Genomic DNA, 26,024 nt, shown 5'->3' with positions numbered 1-26,024 from the left:
ACGTGGGCTTTCTCTAGTTACGGCGAGCGGGGGCTACTCTTCGTTGCAGTGTGCGGGCTTCTCATTGCAGTGGCTTCTCTCGTTGTGGAGCATGAGCTCTAGGCGCATGGGCTTCAGTAGTTGTAGCATGAGGGCTCAGTAGTTGTGGCACACGAGCTTAGTTGCTCCGCGGCATATGGGATCTTCCCAAACCAGGGATCAAACCTGTGTCCCCTGCACTGGCAGGCAGATTCTTAACCACTGCGCCACCAGCGAAGTCCTACGGCATGTTTTAATAACTAGGAAGATTGCAGGGAATAATGCATGCAGCATAATTCCCTCACGTAACTGAAGAGGAAAAAGAGAGGCCAGAGAAGTGAATTACTTGACTGAAGTCACTTTGCAGTGGAGCCAAGAGTAGAAACAACTCCTGTGGCCATTCTGTAACACCAGACACCACATGGCAGATGGTTCCAAGGACTGACGTTCCAGAAAAATGCTCTGTGGATCTTCTGGCAATCTGAGTTCTTATTTGTTTAATTAATGGTCGTTTCAAAGAGAATTATTTGTTCACTGGATACTTATTTCACAATCTCTTCATTTTCTTACTCCATGAGATCTAAACACTAAAAAGTTTCTATAACCTGTTGTCCTAGTCTAGCAAGACTCACAATAGGGCACAATTTTTAAAAAACAAACCAATTAGGGGCTTCCCTCGTGGCGCAGTGGTTGAGAGTCCGCCTGCCGATGCAGGGGACACGGGTTTGTGCCCCGGTCCGGGAGGATCCCACGCGCCGAGGAGCAGCTGAACCCATGAGCCATGGCCGCTGAGCCTGCGCGTCCGGAGCCTGTGCTCCGCAACGGGAGAGGCCACAACAGTGAGAGGCCCGCGTACTGCAAACAAAAAAAAAAAAAAAAAAAAAAAAAACAAAAAACAATTATACATACTCTCATCAAATACAATTGTCAGTTTCCTCCTCAAATATATTCTTATTCTATTCCTGGGAGTGGTTAAGTCCAGATCTGGCCCTGAGATGGTAAAGTACCATTATGCCCATTATTAACAATAACATATCAATATAATTTTGTACAGCTTATAAACACATGCATATTTGTATGCATATTTGTCTTACAAGTTCATGGCCATTCCTGCATTACCAGAATCCCCATTTATCTCCTGTGAAGTTCCTACTATTAGTTTAATTTCTTTGAGTCTGACAATAAAGGCATGTAAATTAGGGGAAATCTTTGTTATGGATGAGATGATTCTTATTGGCTGACAAGGTGAATTGGTGGCTCTTTAAGGTTCTTTCCCATTTAAATACCCATGTGTGAACTCATCCTGGAAGGTGGGGTGGGGGAAATTCCAAGGGAAAAGGGTACCAAATAAGCTATTTTAAAGACAGAACAGAAATGCTCTTAAATCTAAGAATAAAATTCTAAGCCCATGGCTCCCCTGATAGTCCTTATAATCTAAAATAAATTAAAAATAAAGATTCATCATTATTTTATAAAATATTAAGGAAAAAAACTTTCCCATTTTGTTATTTCACTATAATTATTTATTTTTGTTATATATCGGGTAATGAATTAGGATCTTGAAATTTGCTCCCTGATTAATATTCTGATGATACAATATCCAAAGTAACATGCCTATAGAGGGTATGATGGAAGATGAACCAAGTTGGATCTCTTTTTGTTACTAAAGATTTGGCTGTATAGTCTCAATGTAGAGTGATCATTATCATGGACCACAGGAACATTTATTTCATCCAGTGAGGAGGATGGAAAATCAGAGGAATAACAGTCAGGTGCCTCTGCTCCTACTCTGGGCAAGATTCATGACTAACTTCCAGGACCTGTCTCCACAATGACTAATCACGAAGAAATGAACATCAGGGAATGATTTTAAACACTGAAAATGTAATGTGATATTGATGCTGTAAGAAATCACACTTAGCTTCAGCATTTTAGTTCTCTTTGGTTTTGGAGAACTCTTAGATTCCATACCTAAATTCGTGTACGCTCAGGTGTAATGACTGAACTTCCGGGTTGCAAGCATTCCCCCCAACTTTGTTTTCTGAACTCCTATTATGCATGAACAACTTTTCCTAAAGTCCCATCACCTTTCAAAAGCGCGACATTTCCTTGTTATTGGCACAGCCAACTCCTTGGCCTGCTATTCATGCTCCTTATGTTTAGTCATAACTTTCTCTCCCCTCTAATTCTCTCCATAAATTTCACATTCCAGTCAAACCAAAAAAAAAAAAAAAAAAAAAAAAAAAACCCTGAAAAGTGCCACTAATGCTAGGTGATCCTTGTCAAGGCACCAAAACTCCATAAGCCTCAGATTTTGTTTTTGGGGAGTTTGGGTTTTTTTTTAATAAAATGAAGGGGTTTAGGGTTTTATTCTTTAGGATGCATTATGAACCTGTTAATGTGCCTTGTCCTGGGCTATGTGTTTGGGATACAGAAGGGAAATAAGACAAGTCCAAGCCCCAGGACCTCAAAATAAAACAATCATTTTCCCCTGGTTTTCTCCCTCCCTCAATCACCTATCCTTCTAGTTTGATATCTGAATTCCCTTATCTCAGTTAACCACATCATTTTATGCCTGGTCTCCCAAGTTAGAAACCCCCAACTCAACACTTATTACTCTTTCATTTTCCCTTTGAAAATTGATTGTCAAATCCTGTCAATCCTGTCCAGTCTTCTTCGAAAATAACTTTAAAATCCACGCTCTCTTTTGGCGTCCCATTAATACTATTCTAATGCAGCTAACAGCAATGCCAGGTACAGAACATAACATCCTATTGACTCTCTCAACTTTTAGTCTCTCCTTCCCGGTGATTCTTTTCTCCACCATCAGAGAGGATTTACTTAGAACCAAATTAGATTGTGTCACTGATTTGTCCATAAACATTTCATCCAAATTACGTGTAAGATTAAATTCAAATCCCCACCCAGTTTCTCCTTATTTCTCAATATCCAGATCAAATGTCAGGTCTCCCAAGTAGGTGTTTCCAGGTGGTTAGTTGTTTCCTTTCTCCCTGGCCTTGTACACAGTGTTTACCACGCTGGCTTGACCTTGTTTATAGTCTCTAGTCATACTTGGAACTCCTAGGTCTTATCCATCTTTTCATCCAAAGCACCAAGCATTGTTTGACAAACTGTCTGAAGGAAAACAGAAAGCATATTGGGTGTGCTCTATGGTAGTAGAACTTTCTGAAAGACAGATTAACGTTCACTGTGGGGAGATGTTTTAAGATGTTCAATATGAGGGGATGCAGTAAAATAATTATGTTGGCTGCCCCCAAATATCATAAGATTTGTTTTACTAAACATAATTAAATCGACTGTTCTGGGGAAGCTGTTTGAACTAAATCCCTCTGAAGTTCCAAAGGTTTATGATTCTATCAGCTGGAAGCTAATTAACTGTGTGGATGTCAGTGTTCTCATCTGAAATCTAAGATCCCATAAAATTCCACAGTTTTATCTTCACCATTATCCCAAATGGTCTTTATATATTCCTACGTAAACATTCCTGTTCATAACATTCCCCCCTTTCCATTTGTCTAAGTTCTTCTCTTCCTTCAAGTGCCGTAACTATTCCTAATCATTCTCTACAGTCTTCAGATACCTCAGCCATCAGTCATTGCTCCTACCTTTTCATTTCTGTTGTAAATTTCTAAACTATGTATTTATAGCCCTCGGAATATAAACAGACTATTCTACTAACTGTATTGTAGAATTCTTGAGCCAGGGACCGTGTTGTGTCTCTCAGTCCCTACTAGAGAATTTCCAGTAATCACTGAATAAAATATTTAGTTGTGAGGATGGCCATGATGTGATACTGAGAGTGTGGTATTTGTATCACCTGCATCACATTCACCTGGGGTGCTTCTTATAAATGCAGCTACCTAGGCCCACCTCTTCATTCCCAAATCAAAATCTTTTGGAGTAAAACCTAGACATCTGCATTATTAACAAGTACTCCAGGTCATTTTCATATACAGTAAAGTTTGAGAACCACAGGCATAGACCTTCACGTTCTCTATACCATTCTGGTACCATTTCCATGGCATGCCTGACCTCCTTCAGTCTGTTGAAGCAGTTTCTTGTCGTCAGTGTGTTGCTAGAGTCCCAGAGGACTTCTTGCTCAGAATGTTGTTTGAGACCACCAATGATACCCATTAAAAGCTGTTTCTGCAGTCCTTAAAATGTAGCCCCTCTAGGGGCTTCCCTGGTGGCTCAGTGGTTGAGAGTCCGCCTGCCGATGCAGGGGACACGGGTTCGTGCCCCGGTCCGGGAAAATCCCACATGCCACGGAGTGGCTGGGCCCATGAGCCATGGCCGCTGGGCCTGTGCATCCGGAGCCTGTGCTCCGCAACAGAAGAGGCCACAGCAGTGACAGGCCCACGTACTGCAAAAAAAAAAAAAAAAAAAAAATGTAACCCCTCTCTATGACTGTTCGTGAATCCTTGGTTCCTCAAGGTTCCCCAAATCTGTGTTAGAAAGAAGCTTCAGCATCTGCCTTCTCTCCTGTCTCCTTGCTTGGAGGCTTTTGAGGAGTTATTATTGACTAAAGCTTCCAGCTGCCTTGAATAAGAGTGGAAATAGTACAAGGATGTGTTTGGTACTTCGTGAGTAAAACAAAATGTCTTACACTTACTGATTTGTAACGAGTGCCTGTAAGAGTGCTAGGTGCTTACACATGGTCTCACTTAATCCCCCCAGTGTCTATAGAGTAGATATGTTCGGTTTGCAGATGAGGAAGCTTAGGCTCAAAGAGGTTAAGCAACTATGGTCTAAATAAATAATCAGACTCTTATTTGTGAACTCTTCGACACAGATTATTGGTCTTTTTCATCTTTGGATGTTCACCAACTAGCCCAGTGTCTGGATGTTAGAAAACTTAATTGTTTAAATGAATAGCTAGATGAAGAGGGACCTTCTGGTTTTTCAGTTAGTAAATGTCAGCACTCTGTTTGAGTCCAAAGCCAGTTCTCCACCGCCCAGTTCCTCTAGGAAACATGCAAGGCCCATTTCTGAATGAGGGGGTACCACAGTGAATCATGCACATAAATACAGAAATGCATCATATTCACAGAGGTGCATTTCAGCTCCTTCTGTTCTGTCAGTAATTTTGTGAATCTAGGAGAAAAATCCACTTATTTTTTTCTGCTCAGGACTTTAGATGTCACACATAAAGCTGGATTTATTTAATGGTATACCCACTATTTGTACATCTTGTGCCTGTTAAAATATCACAAGTCCCTTGCCTGCTGTTTGCTTATGCTAAGACTTCAGCCATCAGATATGCTGCTTTAGCATGCTATGTGGTGAGAAGATTTAGGTTTATTCAGAATATAACAAAGTGGAGCTTGTTTTTAGCACAAACTGAAGTTTGTCTCATTCAAGAATATGAACTCAGTAGTTGTAGAATCATACCCATGCAGATTCATTACCATTCAACTATCACATTTTCTGTTTATGTTGATTTCTAATTAATTTTCTCCTTAAAAAAAAAAAAGAATGGCTCTCTCAGCCAGACTGGAGCACATAATGATTCCCACTGTTGGATGAACACTGTTGGATCTGTCTCATGAAAAACGCTGTTATTACCACCCACTAACTCATCAACAGGTCCTGGCTCTCTACAGAATCTGGCTCTCCATTACCCCTGTCCATGCCTTCTTATCCTCTGTTCACCTCCACTTGGGCACATGGCCACTTGGAGAAGGGGAAGCTTTCCCCCCAGTTAGCAACAGCTGGAGATGCTGATTCAGTACCTTACATTTTACACCCGTATCAGAGTACTTCATGATAGATTTTCTACTTGTAGTTAGGAAAAAAACCCACTATTTTTGGTTCTACAAATGCTTTTTGTTGCAGTTTCAGCAGTAGTATCAACTATAGCTGTCTGGTAGCTCATAGGAAAACTAATATGGTTTTCACTACTTTTGAAGAATCAACGTTGGAATTAGCCCTTAGGTTATTTAAGTCATTTAATGGGAAAAAAAGAACATAATAGTGGGATTCTAAAAGGAAGGTTATAAGTGAAAACTATAATGCTGTTGCTCTAAATTATTTAGACTGTCAGTAGGCGTCACTAATGGCAAGAATTCAGAAAAATACAAAAAGGATTATATTCAAGATTGCAAAATGTTTTACTTTTTTACTCTTTTTATTTATTCTTATGACGTCTTACATATTTCATAACTTTCCTGTTTCTTCTCACCACCACCAACGCCCCCTCCCTCTCCACACACACACTCCAGTACAAGAGAATGAAGATTTAAAACCCCAAAGCAAACTAAAATTACTTCTTGAGGGAGCTGGGAGGAACCAAAGAGAAATAACATGTTCCCAAGAGCAAAGTACAGGTAGATCAATGTCTCTTCCAAGATTGCAATCTGAATGTAAATTCCCAAGTTATGTCTAGTTAGAACATTATCCTCTAATATAAAAATTAATAGGAAAACATGTTTTCGTGGAATACAAGATGCTGGTTTTGTTCCATGACACATAAAATTGACAAAAATTAAAGTGAATAACTAAATCAGACAAAAATGTGTGCTTTCCTTTCCTTCTGATATCTGCTTACCAATGCAGAGTCTAAAGGTACTTGGTAGATAATCCCAGCTATTTACTTTGGTCGAAAAGGGTCTGTAGGATCTGGCTCTAACCTCCTTTTCTAACCTCATGTCATACCAGTCACAGCACTGCAGCCTCATTGGTGTCCCTTGTGCTGTTCCTCATGTCCTGTTCCTTCCCACAGTCTTTGCACTGGCTGAGGCTCCACCTGGGGTGCTCTCCCTCAGGTTTCCATGGCCGAGTCCTTCTCATCCTCCAGGTCTCAGCCAAAGGGTAAACTTCTTAAAGGGGTCTTCCCTGACCAGCATATTTAAAATAACTTCCCAGAGTTATTCTCTGCTTTACCCACCTGTTTATTTCCTGCACAACACTCATCACAATCTTTAATCATTTAATTTTTTGTTTACTTGCTTATTAGCCGATTAACGTCATGAGATCGGGAACCAGATGTCTTATTCATTCCTTCGATTTCTGCACCCTGTGTAGTGTTGGGCACATAGTAGTTATCAGAGGTTTTTGTTAAAACTCTTAATACTAGTCTCCACTATTTATATGTATACACATATATATGTACACACATATATATATGTATATATAGGTGTGTGTATAATATATATAATGTATGTATATTAAATTATATTACATATAGTATTATATATATAATATTATGTATATAATATACATATATATATATATATATACACACAATGCAACCCACTTTCATCTTTCACTTCTAGTTCTGATGCTATAGCCTGTGCATAGACAAAGCACAGCCGTTGTCCACCAACTTGGCATCTAATTCCAAATATTCATCATATCTTAGATTTGGGGAATTCTATATCTGCCATCATTTGCTAGTCATGTTCTTAATATTTTGAGCTGGCTTGATTTTAGTGGAAAGTCTAGCTAATTGCTACTTAATGTTAGGTCTGTTTTATTGCTGTGGTTTTATTTTAAAGTATTTATAGAATATAAATATTAGACTCCCTTCAGGAAATTATTATTCAGTAAGAGAAAAAGAAAGATTTTCCAAGTTTTCAAAGAAATAGTTTCCATTAAAAACAGTATGTTTCCCACGTAATAATGGTGGAGCCCTAACTGGACTGTATTCAGCAGCTGGTGAATACATTCCTCTCTGAGACTATTAGGAATTTTGTGAACCCATTGGTCTGGGCACAAACTTTCAGAGTATCAGAAGTTGATTCACTGGGACAAAAGATGTGGCAGACTCAATGATTTTAACTGCTTCAGGTCAGTTTATGTCTGTGCTATTGATTTGACAAAAGACCAAATAGAATGTGTGGGTGTCATGTGTCTAATACAGGCGCGCGCACACACACACACACACGTATGCATACATTTATGATTAAAACATTGGTATATGAAGACATTAAAATCATCAGATGATGCACAGTACTTCAAAAGTAGCAAAATCTATATATGTATACATATAAACATGTTGCTCTTTTAACAAATTATTAGTCAAAAATAATAATAGAGGACTATGATAGACCTCTGTTCATCCAGGTATCATTGTTTAAGAATGTAAAGGAGTATTATATACCAGTAAGCGATTATATTTGTTTAAGCAGCTTTTGATATTTTGCTGTCTATACCTAATACTCCCAAGTTGCCCAGATGGTTCTAGAGATCTTAGCCATTGTCAGTTCTGCCTTAAAAGCTTTAACCTATGAACAAATAAGAAACATTGACTCTCAATATTTTCTGGGGTTTATTCAATAGAATTTGAAAGAGACTGCCAAGTTATTCAAGTTTTTCTTAAAGTGAATTTTTCTTAAAGTGAATATTGCCAAACATTCCAAAGGAAACATGCAACATCTCTTTCCATGACCAAAAGATTACATTAAACTTAAAAATGACTTTATAACAATCAAGTCCCAAGATCTGATAGAAATGTGCAGTCCTAATTTAGGCAAGAAAAAAGTCTCCATTTTCACCAGGTGAATGGATAACTGAAGTAAATGGCACCTAGAAAAGCTTTCGTTATGTTATTTTGAATGATTTATTTCATAATTAAGCATCCTCAAAATGTATGTGATTTAAAATTGGTTTCTTTACTATGTGTTCATAGATACAGTTCACTTAAAGTTAATTATTATAGATACTTTCCATTAAATATTTACTGCTTTAACATTGTTATTTTCTTAAAAACACAAATAAATGGCTTATATTTTATATTTATTGCTTTCATCCATTCAATAATCAAAAACTCTTTAATGAAGGGACTTCCCTGGCAGTCCAGTGGTTGAGACTCCGTGCTTCCCCTGCACGGGGTGCGGGTTCGATCCCTAGCCGGGAACTAAGAGGTTGCATGCTGTATGGCCAAAGGGGGGAAAAAAAAAAAACCTCTAATGAGGACCTATTCAGTAAGCAGCTACCCTGTGTAGAAGCTGAGAATTATCCGGAAAATTACGAAGAAATTATCTAGACCGACTATATTTCTGCCTTCAAGAAACTTTCAGTCAATGCGAACGTCCTTGTAAAAGGAGAGGACATGGAAGAAAGGACGGATGTAAAAGTAAATTTTTTTTTTTTTTTTTTGCGGTACGCGGGCCTCTCACTGTTTTGGCCTCTCCCGTTGCGGGACCCGCAGGCTCAGCGGCCATGGCTTACGGGCCCAGCTGCTCCGCTGGCATGTGGGATCTTCCCGGACTGGGCACGAACCCATGTCCCCTGCATTGGCAGGCAGACTCTCAGCCACTGCGCCACCAGGGAAGCCCAAAAGTAACTTTGATTATAGAATTTCACCCGTCTCTTCTCCCTACCCTGTCTCCTAAGGCCACTACATGGAGAAGAGCAGACAGTGAATGTTCTGAAGACAAGAATGCTTTAGGGAGAATCTGTGTGTTTCATTGGTTAAAAATAAATTTATCAAATTGGTTAATTTATTAACTTTTGATTATCTGAATTATAAAATCAATGTTACCTCATGTGTTTAGCACTTCCTTTGAACTTAGTCGAGCCTATTATAAACCTAAAGTCTGTTAAATGTTGTACTTCTGGAAATTCTCTAGCCACAGTTAAATGACTCTCAGAGGTAATTGGCAGCATGCAATAATGGATTTCTGCTGCATAGCAATTTACAGTAGATGTTAATATTTGCAGTTGGGCTGTAGAAAGGGATTAAAGTAAGGGAAATCCTTGAAGTTTACACTTAAATTGTTACAGAAACAGAATTTAGATTCCAATGCTGCAGTTGGTTTGGTATATCATAAACATTGAAAATAACAAACATTGTGTATTTTCCAAATGCTCTAGTACCATTTAAAACTCTATGTTCTGCACATTTTATCAAAAAAGTTGAATTAACTATCATGACAATAGCCTTTAGGAACAGTTGCATCAGTTACATATCACAAGATTCAAACAGAGAAATAGTAGGAAGACTTGCCTAACAGCTAGAGAAATTGAAGTCACTTACACAAGGAGTATCAACAATTCAGACACTGAAAATTGGTTTAAGTGATTCATTAAGGTATACTCTTCACATTTAACTTTCGTATACAAGTTAAGAAAAGATACTTTCCTCTTTCCCAATTTTAGGAAAAGATATAAATATTTGACCATGTATTTGAAGCATTTGTAATCAGAAGTTCCCAATTTAAAGTTCCCATGAATTCTGCCCATTTTTTCACTTTATATTTACCCATGTTACACACCTAGAGTTTACTTATATATAAACAGATTGGTACCAGATATCAAAGATCTAGGTTCTAACCTTTGATCTAAGTTCACTATTTGTCCAGCAGTTTACAACATTTCTTTGAGTCCTAGTTTGGGGTTCCAAAATAAATAATTGTGATAGCTTTTACCCTTACTAACGGCAGTTTCCATGGCTAATTTAGCTTTCTATGAGATGCATGCAAAAGAGGTAAAAATTGAAAGCAAAAGTGGTATAGAAACACAGAGTATTACTAAATTTAGCTGATAATGTATTTTTTCCTTATTTGGACTACAATTCCTCCTTTTCGCATCTTCGGCACCTCCCCTTTTCAAGATCTCTTCTCTAATTAAAAGACTCTCACGTACATCTCTAGCAACCATCACGATATTAAGCTCCATCTACTAAGCATCACTCTTTGGACAGTTCACAAAATCTGCAAAATCAGTGATCCCAAACCACATTTATATTTGTAGACCTTCTTATTCTATGAACCTTGCCACAGCCCTCCAACTGTGGCTTTTATTCAGCCGTCCCTTTCCTTTCTCTTCACTGGCCGGACGTAAAACACAAATCCTCTTACTTATTCAGTCCACATTCTGTTGGTCAGCATATTTGATTGAGTCCTAAATATCCTTGGAATACGCATCCCTCTCTCACCACATTGCACTGTCTCTGCTATATTTTAAGCTCTCATCAGTCTTTTTACCTTGATCCTTACGTTAGTCTTCTCCTAGCTTCCATGCCTGCCATGCTGCCAGGGAAATTGCCTTTCTGATACAGATGGGATCGTATCACTCACCAGATTGAAGTCCTCCAAATCTACAGAATAATTTCTTTGGAAGAGCCCACAAGGGGTTTCATAATCTAGATCTATCCTGTGCTTCCAATTTTCTTGATGTGCCTCCTACCTCCATTCACCACTACTTAAGCATAAGTTGCATGGAACTCGTGCTGGTCTCCTTGATGGGGTAATTGTGGTGTTCCTGCTTCCAGCCCCATCATGGCTGCTTACATGCTCATAACTTCAACACATTTTCTAAGATTAAGTTCAAACGTTAGATATTCTGTGAAACCTCCCCACCACCAACCCCTCCAATGCTCATATAAAATAGTAGTACAAAACATTGTTTGCAAAAAAAGTGATTCAGAAATAGAAAATGAAGGTATAACTAGAGTGGGAAAAAAAGAAGCAGCATGACAAAGTAGAATTCTATTTTCTGTCTTAGAATTATAAGATTTTAAGGCTGAAAGGGCTGTTACAGTCAATCCAGACCAAAGTTTTCTGTGGTTTCCATATAAAAAGTAAAAACTCTTGCCTTAAGATGAAGTTTGGGAAATTTGTATCTAGTTGTGTCATACCAACTGCATAATTTGAGTGATCCTTGTACAGGGTTCAAGAAAGCAAAATATCATGCTACTCAACTGTAAAAGAATCTAGAATCATAGAACCTGAGCTTCATAGTCTCAATTTTTCTTATTTCCCACAGCATAATACTTAACCCTTCCTGAAGAAATAAAGTTCGCCATTATTTGTACGTGCCCATATTCAAAATTCCCTGATTAAAAACAAACAAATTTTCTTTGCCAATTAGGACAATTATATCTTCTTTAATTTTTCAAAACTCTGTTTTGACAAAACTTTTGTCTAAAAAGGCAAAATATGGGGAAAAAAGAGTGATTGTAGTACCATGTGTGAGTTGAATGTGCTACAGTTCATCAGCAAAAGTTTTAAAGAGGGAATTAAGCAAGATACTTTGGCACATCTCATAATTTGGGGCAAAATTTTTCCTAATCCTGGGACCCATACAGAGGTCTCTCTGGCAGAAGTTTCCAGACATTCAAAACCCAAATTTTTAAATAAAATTTATTTCAAGATATATCAGTTTTTGAGGCTCAGAATATGTAAGTCATATTTATTTTCATAACTGATCAATTTAAAGTTATAATTGACAAAAGTTTCAAGGGGCTTAAACTTACAATTGTGTTCCTTTGAGCAATTGCATTTCAGAGATGAGATAGATTGATGTGGGTCAATCCAGTCCATCTTCATTTAAATTCAGTCACTTACTTTCCTGAGCTTGGAGTGATTTTCTTTCAAACTGAGGTCCCGTTTTCCATCAGGAATTCTTATGAAAAGGTTTTACAGGTTTTGACCTACACCTCTCACTTTTTGAAATGGGTCGATTAGATTCCAAACACATGGAACTCTCTTCACCCCTTTCTTTTTTAGGGTCTTTCCCAGATTAAAATATGTACACATTTTCTGTAAGTCTCCAATGCTGGAGTTACTGGCATGAAAAATGACCCTGTTCCTTGGAAGGCAGTATTCACTTACAAGTCCCCCAGGTCCTGTAATGTCTAAACCTCCTGTGCCACTTTAGATGTCCGCCCCACCCCGCAGAGGAGCATATACAGGAAGAGCAGACTTCCCTTCCCCCACACATTTCCTCAGTTTATTTACAAAACGTCTTGGAATGAGAATGAGCTGCTTGTGGTTCCTGTGGCTGATTCAGGGATGGTTTCCTCCAGGCAGAGAATGCTGGTCAACCAAATGACCTTTCTGCAGCTAACCCGTGCGCCCCTGTGGGAAGGCTGATCAGGCTTATGGGTACCCCTTCTAACTAAGCCTGGTGGGATTTGTTTTTGCAGTAAAGAACTTAGCAATAATCAAACATCACTGTGAAGACAGACTTAGTAATTGCAAGGTCCCTCCCCGCACCAACAGGAGTCAGAGAAACATGGGGATGCTTTTGCACTCTTGTGCCTCAACCTTGCTTCTCATAGGGTCAGGATTATTCCCTTCTGAATTCCTGAAGGGACAATAAAGCTATTAATATTGTATATGAATAGAGAATACATTAGGAGAAGAAATCATCCCAAACACCAGCTACATGAGAGATGCACCTCAGTCAGCAGTTTTCCATGAGCTCACATATAGGTGTCTGTGACCAGTTAATAGTCATAAAAAAGGTTTAAAGTTGTGAAGATCTCAAGTAAACATGAATCTTCCAAATGTTTGTATTTGTTCAGACTTGCTAATGAATATTCTCACCACACATATTGGTGACTCTTAGAAACCTTGGGATTCTCAGGGATATGTGTAGTAGTAGCCCTTAGAATGGACTGGTCATGTCCTCACAAAATATATATTTCACTTAAGTAGATGAAAGATGAGGGCACAAAAACTATAAGACTTCTCTCCCAAAAGATCAAATATTGAACATAACTTATAGTAAATATTATTATAAATTCTTACATATGATCCATGTGGAACTACTGATAAGATAAATCACATTTTCACCATTATATCCATTTGAACTGATAAATATTAAACTCATGTGAGAAGAAATGTTTCAGGAAAGCATTGGCAGGGAGTGAGGTGCTGAATAGCTACATAGTTGCAGAATCAGTTTGCTTTGAATCAAAAGGTGAAATGGTGTTCTCTAATAGACCAGAGTTGGAAAAGGTATCGTAAAAATTAGTGTCATTACTAAGATTAAGCCCCAGTCTATGTTGTCATCCTTATCTGAAGACATTAGAGACATCCACCACATAAATGAAAAGCAAAACTTATATGTATTGATTTCAATGAGTGAGCACAAAATACTCATCTCTAATCTGCCAGGGTGCTAGTTCAGTGAGGATACTTCCACTAGGTATATAGTATCTATAAATATTTTGAGGCAATATATTCTTATTTTTCAAATGCTCAAATTTTAAGAACTTTGAAATTAAAACAATATATGTATGTATTAAAGGGAAATACCAGATCATAGAAAAGAGGGGAAAATTCCCAACGTATTCACCCATTACCACCAAGTTGAAAGCTAATAAAAGAAAACGTGTATCCTGCCCAGAGAATGTCATTGAACGTCTATATCTATGATTTAACTTTCATTTCTGTCTTTCTACATTTGTCCCCCTAGTGCATCCTAACGTCAGTCAAGGCTGCCAAGGAGGCTGTGCAACATGTTCAGATTACAATGGATGTTTGTCATGTAAGCCCAAACTATTTTTTGTTCTGGAAAGAATTGGCATGAAGCAGATTGGAGTGTGTCTCTCTTCATGTCCAAGTGGATATTATGGAACTCGTTATCCAGATATAAATAAGTGTACAAGTAAGTGTCTACACAAAATTATGTTTTTATCTCATCCTTGGGGAACTTTCCAGATTTGAAATGGCTTCTAACCATATTTGTAATATTCAATGTTAAGTAAATAATAATATTTACCTGACACTTACGCTAAACCATACTTGAACTTAGCCCTCAGGGCAGGAAGATTTTCACCACTATAAAAAATACTCCAGTTTTTTTTTTTTTTTTTTTTGCTGTACGCGGGCCTCTCACTGTTGTGGCCTCTCCCGTTGCGGAGCACAGGCTCCGGATGCGCAGGCTCAGCGGCCATGGCTCACGGGCCCAGCTGCTCCGTGGCATGTGGGATCTTCCCGGACCGGGGCACGAACCCGTGTCCCCTGCATCGGCAGGTGGACTCTCAACCACTGCGCCACCAGGGAAACCCAAAAATTCTCCAGTTTTGAGGGGGTTTTTTTTCATCATAAAAACAAAAACTGAGAACGTGGTTATCATTCATTGAACCTGTAGAAAGGTACCGCAAGCACCAGTGCCACCTGAGTTCCCACCACCATCACAAAATCCAAGTATTTAATGACTGAAAGAAGTAATTCAGCTATTTTCGCTTCAAGAAGGATTCCAGTACAGCAACTGAAACATTTATTCATCAGTTGGAATTAAATGTTGGGAACACTCTCAGATCACATCTCATCTGGACTGAAAGTTTACTCTCCACACTGAAGACCCAGTAACCTTTTGAAATGTAAATTAGGAAATATCACCACTCTAGCATACATCACATGTGGCCCTGCCTTCCTCTCCATACTCAGCTCCTACGACTGCCCCTCAACCACTTTGCACTAACCTCACTGGCCTTCTTGCAAGATCTTCCCACTTCAAGGCTTTTGAAATGACTGTTGTACACTCACCGTCCTGGCAGTTTGGAAAGCTCTTTGCCCACACCTTTGCTTGGCAGGCTCTCTCCTTTCATTCAAGATTCTGCTCAGATGTCACCTTCTCACAGAGGCACTCCATGACCGTCTTGTCCAAAATAATCAACCTCTCCCCCTCATCAGTCACTTTTTATATCTTTTTCCTACCTTTTGTTTTTGTCGTTATTTTTTCCAGAGCACTTATCACCCTGGAAGTAGACTGCTTAGTTTCAAAGACCACTCTGCTCTGTGGTCCTGAGCTAATTACCTAAACTTTCTTAATCACAGTTTCCTTCTCTGTAAAATGAGAATCATAATGGGGGCTACCTCACTGGGTTACTGTAAGGTTTAAATGACAATATTGTAAAATACTTGTAGCAGTGTATGACATACAGTAATCACCATATAAGGATCAACTATCATTATTGTTTATTGTATCTCCCCTCCTAGAATGTAAACTTTGTGAAGTATAGGCCTTATCTCTCTTTTGTATGCTGCTGTCAATGTACCTAGAATAGGGCTTGGCAGACAGTAGGCAATCAAATATTTGTTGAATTAAAAAATAGAGCTCAAGAGCAGCACAAAGGCAATATCCTAGTACATTTCATTAAAGTTCTAATGAAACATTTTCACTCTCATTTAATATAAATAGACACTTGGTCTTATAAGCATTCTTGTCAAAATTTTTTTCATAAGGCAATAAATACATAATTTTGAAATCAATGACTGGTGTACATCAACTAAATGACTATGGAGGAATCTTTAATTTGGTTTGGAAAAATAATTTTGAGCCTAAGTGTTTGTTTGACATACAAGTTGCATGTGCCTGTGTCATAAGCATACAGAACTGGACCAACAATAAGTAGTTAACTGACGATAATGGAAGCATATTTCTCTTTTCTTTTTTCATTTTCAGAATGCAAAGCTGACTGTGATACCTGTTTCAACAAAAATTTCTGCACAAAATGTAAAAGTGGATTTTACTTACACCTTGGAAAGTGCCTTGACAATTGCCCAGAAGGGTTGGAAGCCAATAACCATACCATGGAGTGCGTCAGTATTGGTGAGGAAGAGCTCTAAGACTTAGGAGGGATGAGAAACACCAGAGGTGATAATGTCAGTCTCCATGGAAACGCTGCTCAAAGTGCTGTCTCACAAGAGCCTGAGGGACCACCTCTAAGAGGCTTGCTCCCTCCTTCTTTACAAAGATACCATCCTAATGGGCCTTACTCAGCGTGTATCACAGTAAATTTAACACCCTGTGCATGCACCGTTATTTCTTAGGGACCATCAATAACTGTTTCAACTATTGTGATCATTACAGATTTATTTTGTATCACTATCTAATGAAGTTTTACTTATAGTAATTTATATGTATACATGCACACTTCCATATATATATATGTATATATATACACACACACACACACAAATTTGATCTTGAACTAAATTTCCACCTTAGGTTAAGAGTTTCCACCTAGATCTAATGTCAACCAGTGACCAAACTTATTTTCCAAAAGGAGGAAACATATTCTCTGGATACAGCCCTTTAATACTCAGTAGATGGATCAAAGACTTAGAGAACTGGATCTGATATGGTTAAAAAAAACTCACTTTTTGCTCTCACACTGCTTTGCTGAAACACCCTGCTTGCACAGGTATTCAGAGACAAGGAGAGGATTTTGGACTTAAACTGACAGAAGGACACAGTCCCAGGGCCTGATTAATTGCAGGCTGAGTTTCCTGGAGGGGAGGTTCCTCAGACAAGTTGTTTGCCTAATAACGGATCACTGTCAGGCTATATTTTCCCTGTTTTAAATGGTGTGCAGCTACTACAGCTACAAGCTTGGTGAACAGTTGGGGAGCAGATGCTAAACCAAATGGGGAAACAGCATACTAAATCTCAGAATCCCCTGGGCAAGAGCTGCAAGAACCTTTTGATACTGCAGTGCTGTTGGCAAATGCACACAATTGTCCCCTTGATTCAGTGCAAGATAGTCTCCAGGACACCCCTGGGCTCCCCACAGACAGATCCATTAGAATCTTAAGTACTGGAGAAATAACTCTAAAGTGGTGGTTTAACCATTTCAGGTCCACATGAGACATTTATTTCTAAACAAAATTTTTGTGAGAAGGAAACAAATAGTTGATATTTTATTTTATTTTTTTTTTTTGCGGTATGCGGGCCTCTCACTGTTGTGGCCTCCCCCGTTGCGGAGCACAGGCTCCGGACGCGCAGGCCCAGCGGCCATGGCTCACGGGCCCAGCCGCTCCGCGGCATATGGGATCCTCCCAGACCGGGGCACGAACCCGTATCCCCTGCATCGGCAGGCGGACTCTCAACCACTGCGCCACCAGGGAGGCCCAATAGTTGATATTTTAAAGATAATCTCAAAAGCATCTGGAAAACAACTTTCCTGAAACAGCTCATGGCTCAATTTGGTTCAGTCTTCTTTTTTCCTCTAGTCAATAAAAACACAGGAAAATAACTTAGAAATAGGGTAAAAAGTACATGAGAAAGCACTTCAAGTTCATCTCTCTGTAGGTCCTGAGGGCTGATGATTAGAGGTGATAACTTCCAAACTGTGGAGAAAATAGGAAACAGTTCTGAAAATATTCAAGGACAGAAATTCAGGATAAGTTGCGGAAAGTTTGTGATATTGCTCTACCCAGGAAAGGGGCGAATGTTTAGATTTTCTTAGTTGTTGAAGGTGTAGCAACAATCCTTCAAAGGCCATTTATATAAATGTGTTAATGCTTTCCTATCAGAGAGCATTTAACACCTGGCACTGTTGGATTAGCTATTAAGGCTTCCTGGTAATTTATAATACTATTTAGACAAAGACTGTTTGGTTAACACAATTACGTTTAAGAAATTTATGTAGAGATTTCCGGGTAAGATGGCGGAAGAGTAAGACGCGGAGATCACCTTCCTCCCCACGGATACCACCTTCCTCCCCACGGATACACCAGAAATACAGCTACACGTGGAACAACTCCTACAGAACACCTACTGAACGCTGGCAGAAGACCCCAGACCTCCCAAAAGGCAAGAAACTCCCCACATACCTGGGTAGGGCAAAGCGGAGAGATTCCCGCACAGAGGAGCGGTGCCGAGCGGCACTCAGCAGCCCGAGAGGATTGTCTGCTCCCCCGCCGGGGCAGGCGGCGCTGGAGCTGAGGCTCGGGCTTCGGTCAGAGCGCAGGGAGAGGACTGGGGCTGGCGGCGAGAACTCAGCCTGAAGGGGGCTAATGTGCCACAGCTAGCCGGGAGGGAATCCGGGAAAACTCTGGAGCTGCCGAAGAGGCAGGAGACTTTTTCTTCCCTCTTGGTTTCCTGGTGCGCGAGGAGAGGGGATTAAGAGCGCCGCGTAAAGGAGCTCCAGAGACGGGCGCGAGTCGCGGCTGAAAGCGCGGAGCCCAGAGACGGGCGTGGGACGCTGGGGCTGCTGCTGCCGCCGCCAAGAAGCCTGTGTGCGAGCGCAGGTCACTGTCCACACCGCCCTTCCGGGAGCCTGTGCAGCCTGCCACTGCCGGGGTCCCGGGATCCAGGGGCGGCTTCCCTGGGAGAACGCACGGCGCGCCTCGGGCTGGTGCAACGTCACGCCGACCTCTGCCGCTGCAGGCTCGCCCCGCACTCTGTCTCCCTCCCTCCCGCCCGGCCTGAGTGAGCCAGAGTCCCCGAAGAGGCTGCTCCTTTAACCCTGTCCTGTCTGAGCGAAGAACAGACACCCTCCGGCGACCTACACGCAGAGGCGGGGCCAAATCCAAAGCTGAGACCCAGGAGCTGTGAGAACAAAGAAGAGAAAGGGAAACCTCTCCCAGCAGCCTCAGAAGCAGCGGATTAAAGCTCCACAATCAACTTGATGTACCCTGCATCTGTGGAATACATGAATAGACAACAAATCATCCGAAATTGAGGAGCCAGGAGTCAGTGCTGTGCCTCTGAGGTGGGAGAGCCAACTTCAGGACACTGGTCCACAAGAGACCTCCCAGCTCCACACAATATCAAACGGCGAAAATCTTCCAGAGATCTCCATCTCAACAGCAGCACCCAGCTTCACTCAACGACCAGCAAGCTATAGTGCTGGACACCCTATGCCAAACAACTAGCAAGACAGGAACACAAGGCCACCCATTAGCAGAGAGGTGGCCTAAAATCATAAAAAAGTCCGCAGACACCCCAAAACACACCACCAAACGTGGACCTGCCCACCAGAAAGACAAGATCCAGCCTCATCCACCAGAACACAGGCAGTAGTCCCCTCCACCAAGAAGCCTACACAACCCACTAAACCAACCCTAGCCACTGGGGACACACACCAAAAACAACGGAAACTACGAACCTGCAGCCTGCAAAAAGGAGACCCCAAACACAGTAACATAAGCAAAATGAGAAGACAGAAAAACACACAGCAGGAGAAGGAGCAAGATAAAAACCCAACAGACCTAACAAATGAAGAGGTAATAGGCAGTCTACCTGAAAAAGAATTCAGAATGATGATGGTAAAGATGATCCAAAATCTTGGAAATAGAATAGACAAAATGCAAGAAACAGTTAACAAGGACCTAGAAGAACTAAAGATGAATCAAGCATCGATTAAAAACACAATAAATGAAATAAAAAATACTCTAGATGGGATCAATAGCAGAATAACTGAGGCAGAAGAACGGATAAGTGAGGTGGAAGATAAAATAGTGGAAATAACTGATGCAGAGCAAAATAAAGAAAAAAGAATGAAAAGAACAGAGGACAGTCTCAGAGACCTCTGGGACAACATTAAACGCACCAACATTCGAATTATAGGGGTTCCAGAAGAAGAAGAGAAAAAGAAAGGGACTGAGAAAATATTTGAAGAGATTATAGTTGAAAACTTCCCTAATATGGGAAAGGAAATAGTTAATCAAGTCCAGGAGGCACAGAGAGTCCCATACAGAATAAATCCAAGGAGAAATACTCCAAGACACATATTAATCAAACTGTCAAAAATTAAACACAAAGAAATCATATTAAAAGCAGCAAGGCAAAAACAACAAATAACACGCAAGGGAATCCCCATCAGGATAACAGCTGATCTCTCAGCAGAAACTCTACAAGCCAGAAGGGAGTGGCAGGACATACTTAAAGTGATGAAGGAGAAAAACCTGCAACCAAGATTACTCTACCCAGCAAGGATCTCATTCAGATTTGATGGAGAAATTAAAACCTTTACAGACAAGCAAAAGCTGAGAGAGTTCAGCACCACCAAACCAGCTTTACAACAAATGCTAAAGGAACTTCTCTAGGCAAGAAACACAACAGAAGGAAAAGAACTACAATAACGAACCCAAAACAATTAAGAAAATGGGAATAGGAACATACATATCAATAATTACCTTAAATGTAAATGGACTAAATGCTCCCACCAAAAGACACAGACTGGCTGAATGGATACAAAAACAAGACCCATATATATGCTGTCTACAAGAGACCCACTTCAGACCTAGAGACACATACAGACTGAAAGTAAGGGGATGGAAAAAGATATTCCATGCAAATGGAAACCAAAAGAAAGCTGGAGTAGCAATTCTCATATCAGACAAAATAGACTTTAAAATAAAGACTACTAGAAGAGACAAAGAAGGACACTACATAATGATCAAGGGATCGATCCAAGAAGAAGATATAACAATTGTAAATATTTATGCACCAAACATAGGAGCACCCCAATACATAAGGGAAATATTAACAGCCATAAAAGGAGAAATCGACAGTAACACAATCATAGTAGGGGACTTTAACACCCCACTTTCACCAATGGACAGGTCATCCAAAATGAAAATAAATAAGGAAACACAAGCTTTAAATGATACATTAAACAAGATGGACTTAATTGATATTTATAGGACATTCCATCCAAAAACAACAGAATACACATTTTTCTCAAGTGCTCATGGAACATTCTCCAGGATAGATCATATCTTGGGTCACAAATCAAGCCTTGGTAAATTTAAGAAAATTGAAATTGTATCAAGTATCTTTTCCGACCACAATGCTATGAGACTAGATATCAATTACAGGAAAAGAGCTGTAAAACATACAAACACATGGAGGCTAAACAATACACTACTTAATAACGAAGTGATCACTGAAGAAATCAAAGAGGAAATTTAAAAATACCTAGAAACAAATGACAATGGAGACACGACGACCCAAAACCTATGGGATGCAGCAAAAGCAGTTCTAAGAGGGAAGTTAATGGCAATACAATCCCACCTTAAGAAACAGGAAACATCTCGAATAAACAACCTAACCTTGCACCTAAAGCAATTAGAGAAAGAAGAACAAAAACATCCCAAAGTTAGCAGAAGGAAAGAAATCATAAAAATCAGATCAGAAATAAATGAAAAAGAAATGAAGGAAACGATAGCAAAGATCAATAAAACTAAAAGCTGGTTCTTTGAGAAGATAAACAAAATTGATAAACCATTAGCCAGACTCATCAAGAAAAAAAGGGAGAAGACTCAAATCAATAGAATTAGAAATGAAAAAGGAGAAGTAACAACTGACACTGCAGAAATACAAAAGATCATGAGAGATTACTATAAGCAACTCTATGCCAATAAAATGGACAACCTGGAAGAAATGGACAAATTCTTAGAAATGCACAACCTGCCAAGACTGAATCAGGAAGAAATCGAAAATATGAACAGACCAATCACAAGCACTGAAATTGAAACTGTGATCAAAAATCTTCCAACAAACAAAAGCCCAGGACCAGATGGCTTCACAGGCGAATTCTATCAAGCATTTAGAGAAGAGCTAACACCTATCCTTCTCAAACTCTTCCAAAATATAGCAGAGGGAGGAACACTCCCAAACTCATTCTACGAGGCCACCATCACCTTGATACCAAAACCAGACAAGGATGTCACAAAGAAAGAAAACTACAGGCCAATATCACTGATGAACATAGATGCAAAAATCCTCAACAAAATACTAGCAAACAGAATCCAACAGCACATTAAAAGGATCATACACCATGATCAAGTGGGGTTTATTCCAGGAATGCAAGGATTCTTCAATATACGCAAATCAATCAACGTGATACACCATATTAACAAACTGAAGGAGAAAAACCATATGATCATCTCAATAGATGCAGAGAAAGCTTTTGACAAAATTCAACACCCATTTATGATAAAAACCCTGCAGAAAGTAGGCATAGAGGGAACTTTCCTCAACATAATAAAGGCCATATATGACAAACCCACAGCCAGCATCGTCCTCAATGGTGAAAAATTGAAACCATTTCCACTAAGATCAGGAACAAGACAAGGTTGCCCACTCTCACCACTCTTATTCAACATAGTTTTGGAAGTTTTAGCCACGGCAATCAGAGAAGAAAAGGAAATAAAAGGAATCCAAATGGGAAAAGAAGAAGTAAAGCTGTCACTGTTTGCAGATGACATGATACTATACATAGAGAATCCTAAAGATGCTACCAGAAAACTACTAGAGCAAATCAATGAATTTGGTAAAGTTGCAGGATACAAAATTAATGCACAGAAATCTCTGGCATTCCTATATACTAATGATGAAAAATCTGAAAGTGAAATCAAGGAAACACTCCCATTTACCATTGCAACAAAAAGAATAAAATATCTAGGAATAAACCTCCCTAAGGAGACAAAAGACCTGTATGCAGAAAATTATAAGACACTGATGAAAGAAATTAAAGATGATACAAATAGATGGAGAGATGTACCATGTTCTTGGATTGGAAGAATCAACATTGTGAAAATGACTCTACTACCCAAAGCAATCTACAGATTCAATGCAATCCCTATCAAACTACCAATGGCATTTTTCACAGAGCTAGAACAAAAAATTTCACAATTTGTATGGAAACACAAAAGACCCCGAATAGCCAAAGCAATCTTGAGAACGAAAAATGGAGCTGGAGGAATCAGGCTCCCTGACTTCAGACTATACTACAAAGCTACAGTAATCAAGACAGTATGGTACTGGCACAAAAACAGAAAGATAGATCAATGGAACAGGATAGAAAGCCCAGAGTTAAACCCACGGACATATGGTCACCTTATCTTTGATAAAGGAGGCAGGAATGTACAGTGGAGAAAGGACAGTCTCTTCAATAAGTGGTGCTGGGAAAACTGGACAGGGACATGTAAAAGTATGAGATTAGATCACTCCCTAACACCATACACAAAAATAAGCTCAAAATGGATTAGAGACCTAAATGTAAGGCCAGACACTATCAAACTCCTAGAGGAAAACATAGGCAGAACACTCTATGACATAAATCACAGCAAGATCCTTTTTGACCCACCTCCTAGAGAAATGGAAATAAAGACAAAAATAAACACATGGGACCTAATGAAACTTCAAAGCTTTTGCACAGCAAAGGAAACCATAAACAAGACCAAAAGACAACCCTCAGAATGGGAGAAAATATTTGCAAATGAAGCAACTGACAAAGGATTAATCTCCAAAATTTATAAGCAGCTCATGCAGCTCAATAGCAAAAAAACAAACAACCCAATCCAAAAATGGGCAGAAGACCTAAATAGACATTTCTCCACGAAAGATATACAGACTGCCAACAAACACATGAAAGGATGCTCAACATCTTTACTCATTAGAGAAATGCAAATCAAAACTACAATGAGATATCATCTCACACCAGTCAGAATGGCCATCATCAAAAAATCTAGAAACAATAAATGCTGGAGAGGGTGTGGAAAAAAGGGAACACTCTTGCACTGCTGGTGGGAATGTGAATTGGTACAGCCACTATGGAGAACGGTATGGAGGTTCCTTAAAAAACTACAAATAGAACTACCATATGACCCAGCAATCCCACTACTGGGCATATACCCTGAGAAAACCATAATTCAAAAAGAGACATGTACCAAAATGTTTATAGCAGCCCTATTTACAATAGCCCGGAAATGGAAACAACCTAAGTGTCCATCATCGGATGAATGGGTAAAGAAGATGTGGCACATATATACAATGGAATATTACTCAGCCATAAAAAGAAATGAAATTGAGCTATTTGTAATGAGGTGGATGGACCTAGAGTCTGTCATACAGAGTGAAGTAAGTCAGAAAGAGAAAGACAAATACTGTATGCTGACACATATATATGGAATTTAAGAAAAAAAAATGTCATCAAGAACCTAGGAGTAAGACAGGAATAAAGACACAGACCTACTAGAGCATGGACTTGAGGATATGGGGAGGGGGAAGGGTAAGTTGTGACAAAGTGAAAGAGCGGCATGGACATATATACACTACCAAACATAAGGTAGATAGCTAGTGGGAAGCAGCCGCATAGCACAGGGAGATCAGCTCGGTTCTTTGTGACTGCCTGGAGGGGTGGGATAGGGAGGGTAGGAGGGAGACGCAAAAGGGAGGGGATATGGGAACATATGTATATGTATAACTGATTAAATTTGTAAAATAAAAATAAATAAATAAATAAATAAATAAATAAAAAAGAAATTTATGTATTTTAGAATAGGGGTTAGCAATCTAAAAGCCATTTAGTGAATCAGGCTCATTGAGCAGGTAGGTGTAAATGACCTAGGATATAGGAATAGGCAAATCAACAGCTTTAGTTCCTGGCTGTTGTTGCTTGTTCCATAAGGGATGCTTCCCATCATGTGGTATCTGGCCTACAAGCACTGTGTGGACCATGCCTGTGGGCTTGCCTCAGAATTTCATAAAAAGTGATGACTTGCTTGAGGATCACAAAGGACCACTAAAGGCTGTTCCTTTAACAAATATGAAAACTAGGACCCAGAGAGCTGAAATGGTGTTCCCAAGGACACAACGTGAGTTATTGTCAGTGCTATAGTTAATACCTCTACTCTAGCTCTCTACGGCAGAGGTTGAAGAATGTCTCTCCCTTTGCTAAAATCTATACTGTATGACTTGTTTCTTACCCAGATTTTAAATTGAGAGAACATGTCATAAACAGAGAAAACACCATCTTCATACAGAGCTAGGGTAAAAAATTTATGTCACAACATACCCACTCCTCATGGTTTGCAAGTCAAATTAAGCAAAGATGTCGACTGAATCCAACTTTATAGGAGAATGTATTTCTTCCACTTTGTGCTCCAGAAAGTTGCTTCCTTTCTGCACTGTCATTCTGCCATCCTCATTGCTCTTCGTGGAGAGTTGGTGCTGTTCAACTAGTCACAGAGGGAAGATATCTAGCTCCAAAGAGTGAGTAGCAAAGAGCATGGCCTTGCTATGTTCTCTCTGGAACCATGCAGTCAGGCAGCAAGAATGAGAACAAATGAATAATGTTGTAAGACCATTACTGGTGAAATATCCAATTCAACTTTCCTTCCAATTCAAGAATCCCTTTTACAGCATTCCAGGCTGATGATCAACCACACCATGACCACTTCCAGGGACAAGGAGCTAACTACATTTTTGAGACACTTGTTTCATTAGTGAACAGTTAAACGTTCCAATGTTAAGATTGTTCTTAATACAGAAGATAGAAGAAATGCAGTTTCTGTTGAGCAGTTCTGTTTTTTTCTTAATTACCTCTTAACCAAATAGTGCCCCAGATCTATACTGTTCATTTAATGACCTGAATACTACTTAAATCCACCTATTTGTTGTCTTTACATGATCAACAAAGTTTCCATTCTTTCCAAAAATAGTTTTTGGATGCTAACATTAAAGGTTCATTTGAAAGTATTTAGCTAAGAAAATTTCTTCTCCTCTCAAGG

The 26,024-nt window shown here is 39.5% G+C and overlaps 1 protein-coding gene across 1 annotated transcript in view; it reads left to right on the top strand.

The window, feature by feature from the left end:
- RSPO3 (R-spondin 3) overlaps positions 1–26,024 on the top strand; it is an 84,447-nt gene that overhangs the window by 18,223 nt on the left and 40,200 nt on the right. Inside the window, exons 2-3 of the mRNA XM_060115212.1 lie at positions 14,188–14,379; positions 16,183–16,329. Of these exons, the coding sequence (XP_059971195.1) occupies positions 14,188–14,379; positions 16,183–16,329 (339 nt within the window). The remainder of the gene's footprint in view (positions 1–14,187; positions 14,380–16,182; positions 16,330–26,024) is intronic.

The sequence above is a fragment of the Mesoplodon densirostris genome, chromosome 12 (assembly GCF_025265405.1).
Source record: "Mesoplodon densirostris isolate mMesDen1 chromosome 12, mMesDen1 primary haplotype, whole genome shotgun sequence".
Taxonomy (NCBI): domain Eukaryota; kingdom Metazoa; phylum Chordata; class Mammalia; order Artiodactyla; family Ziphiidae; genus Mesoplodon; species Mesoplodon densirostris.
This window is presented reverse-complemented; position numbering and strand designations above follow the sequence as displayed.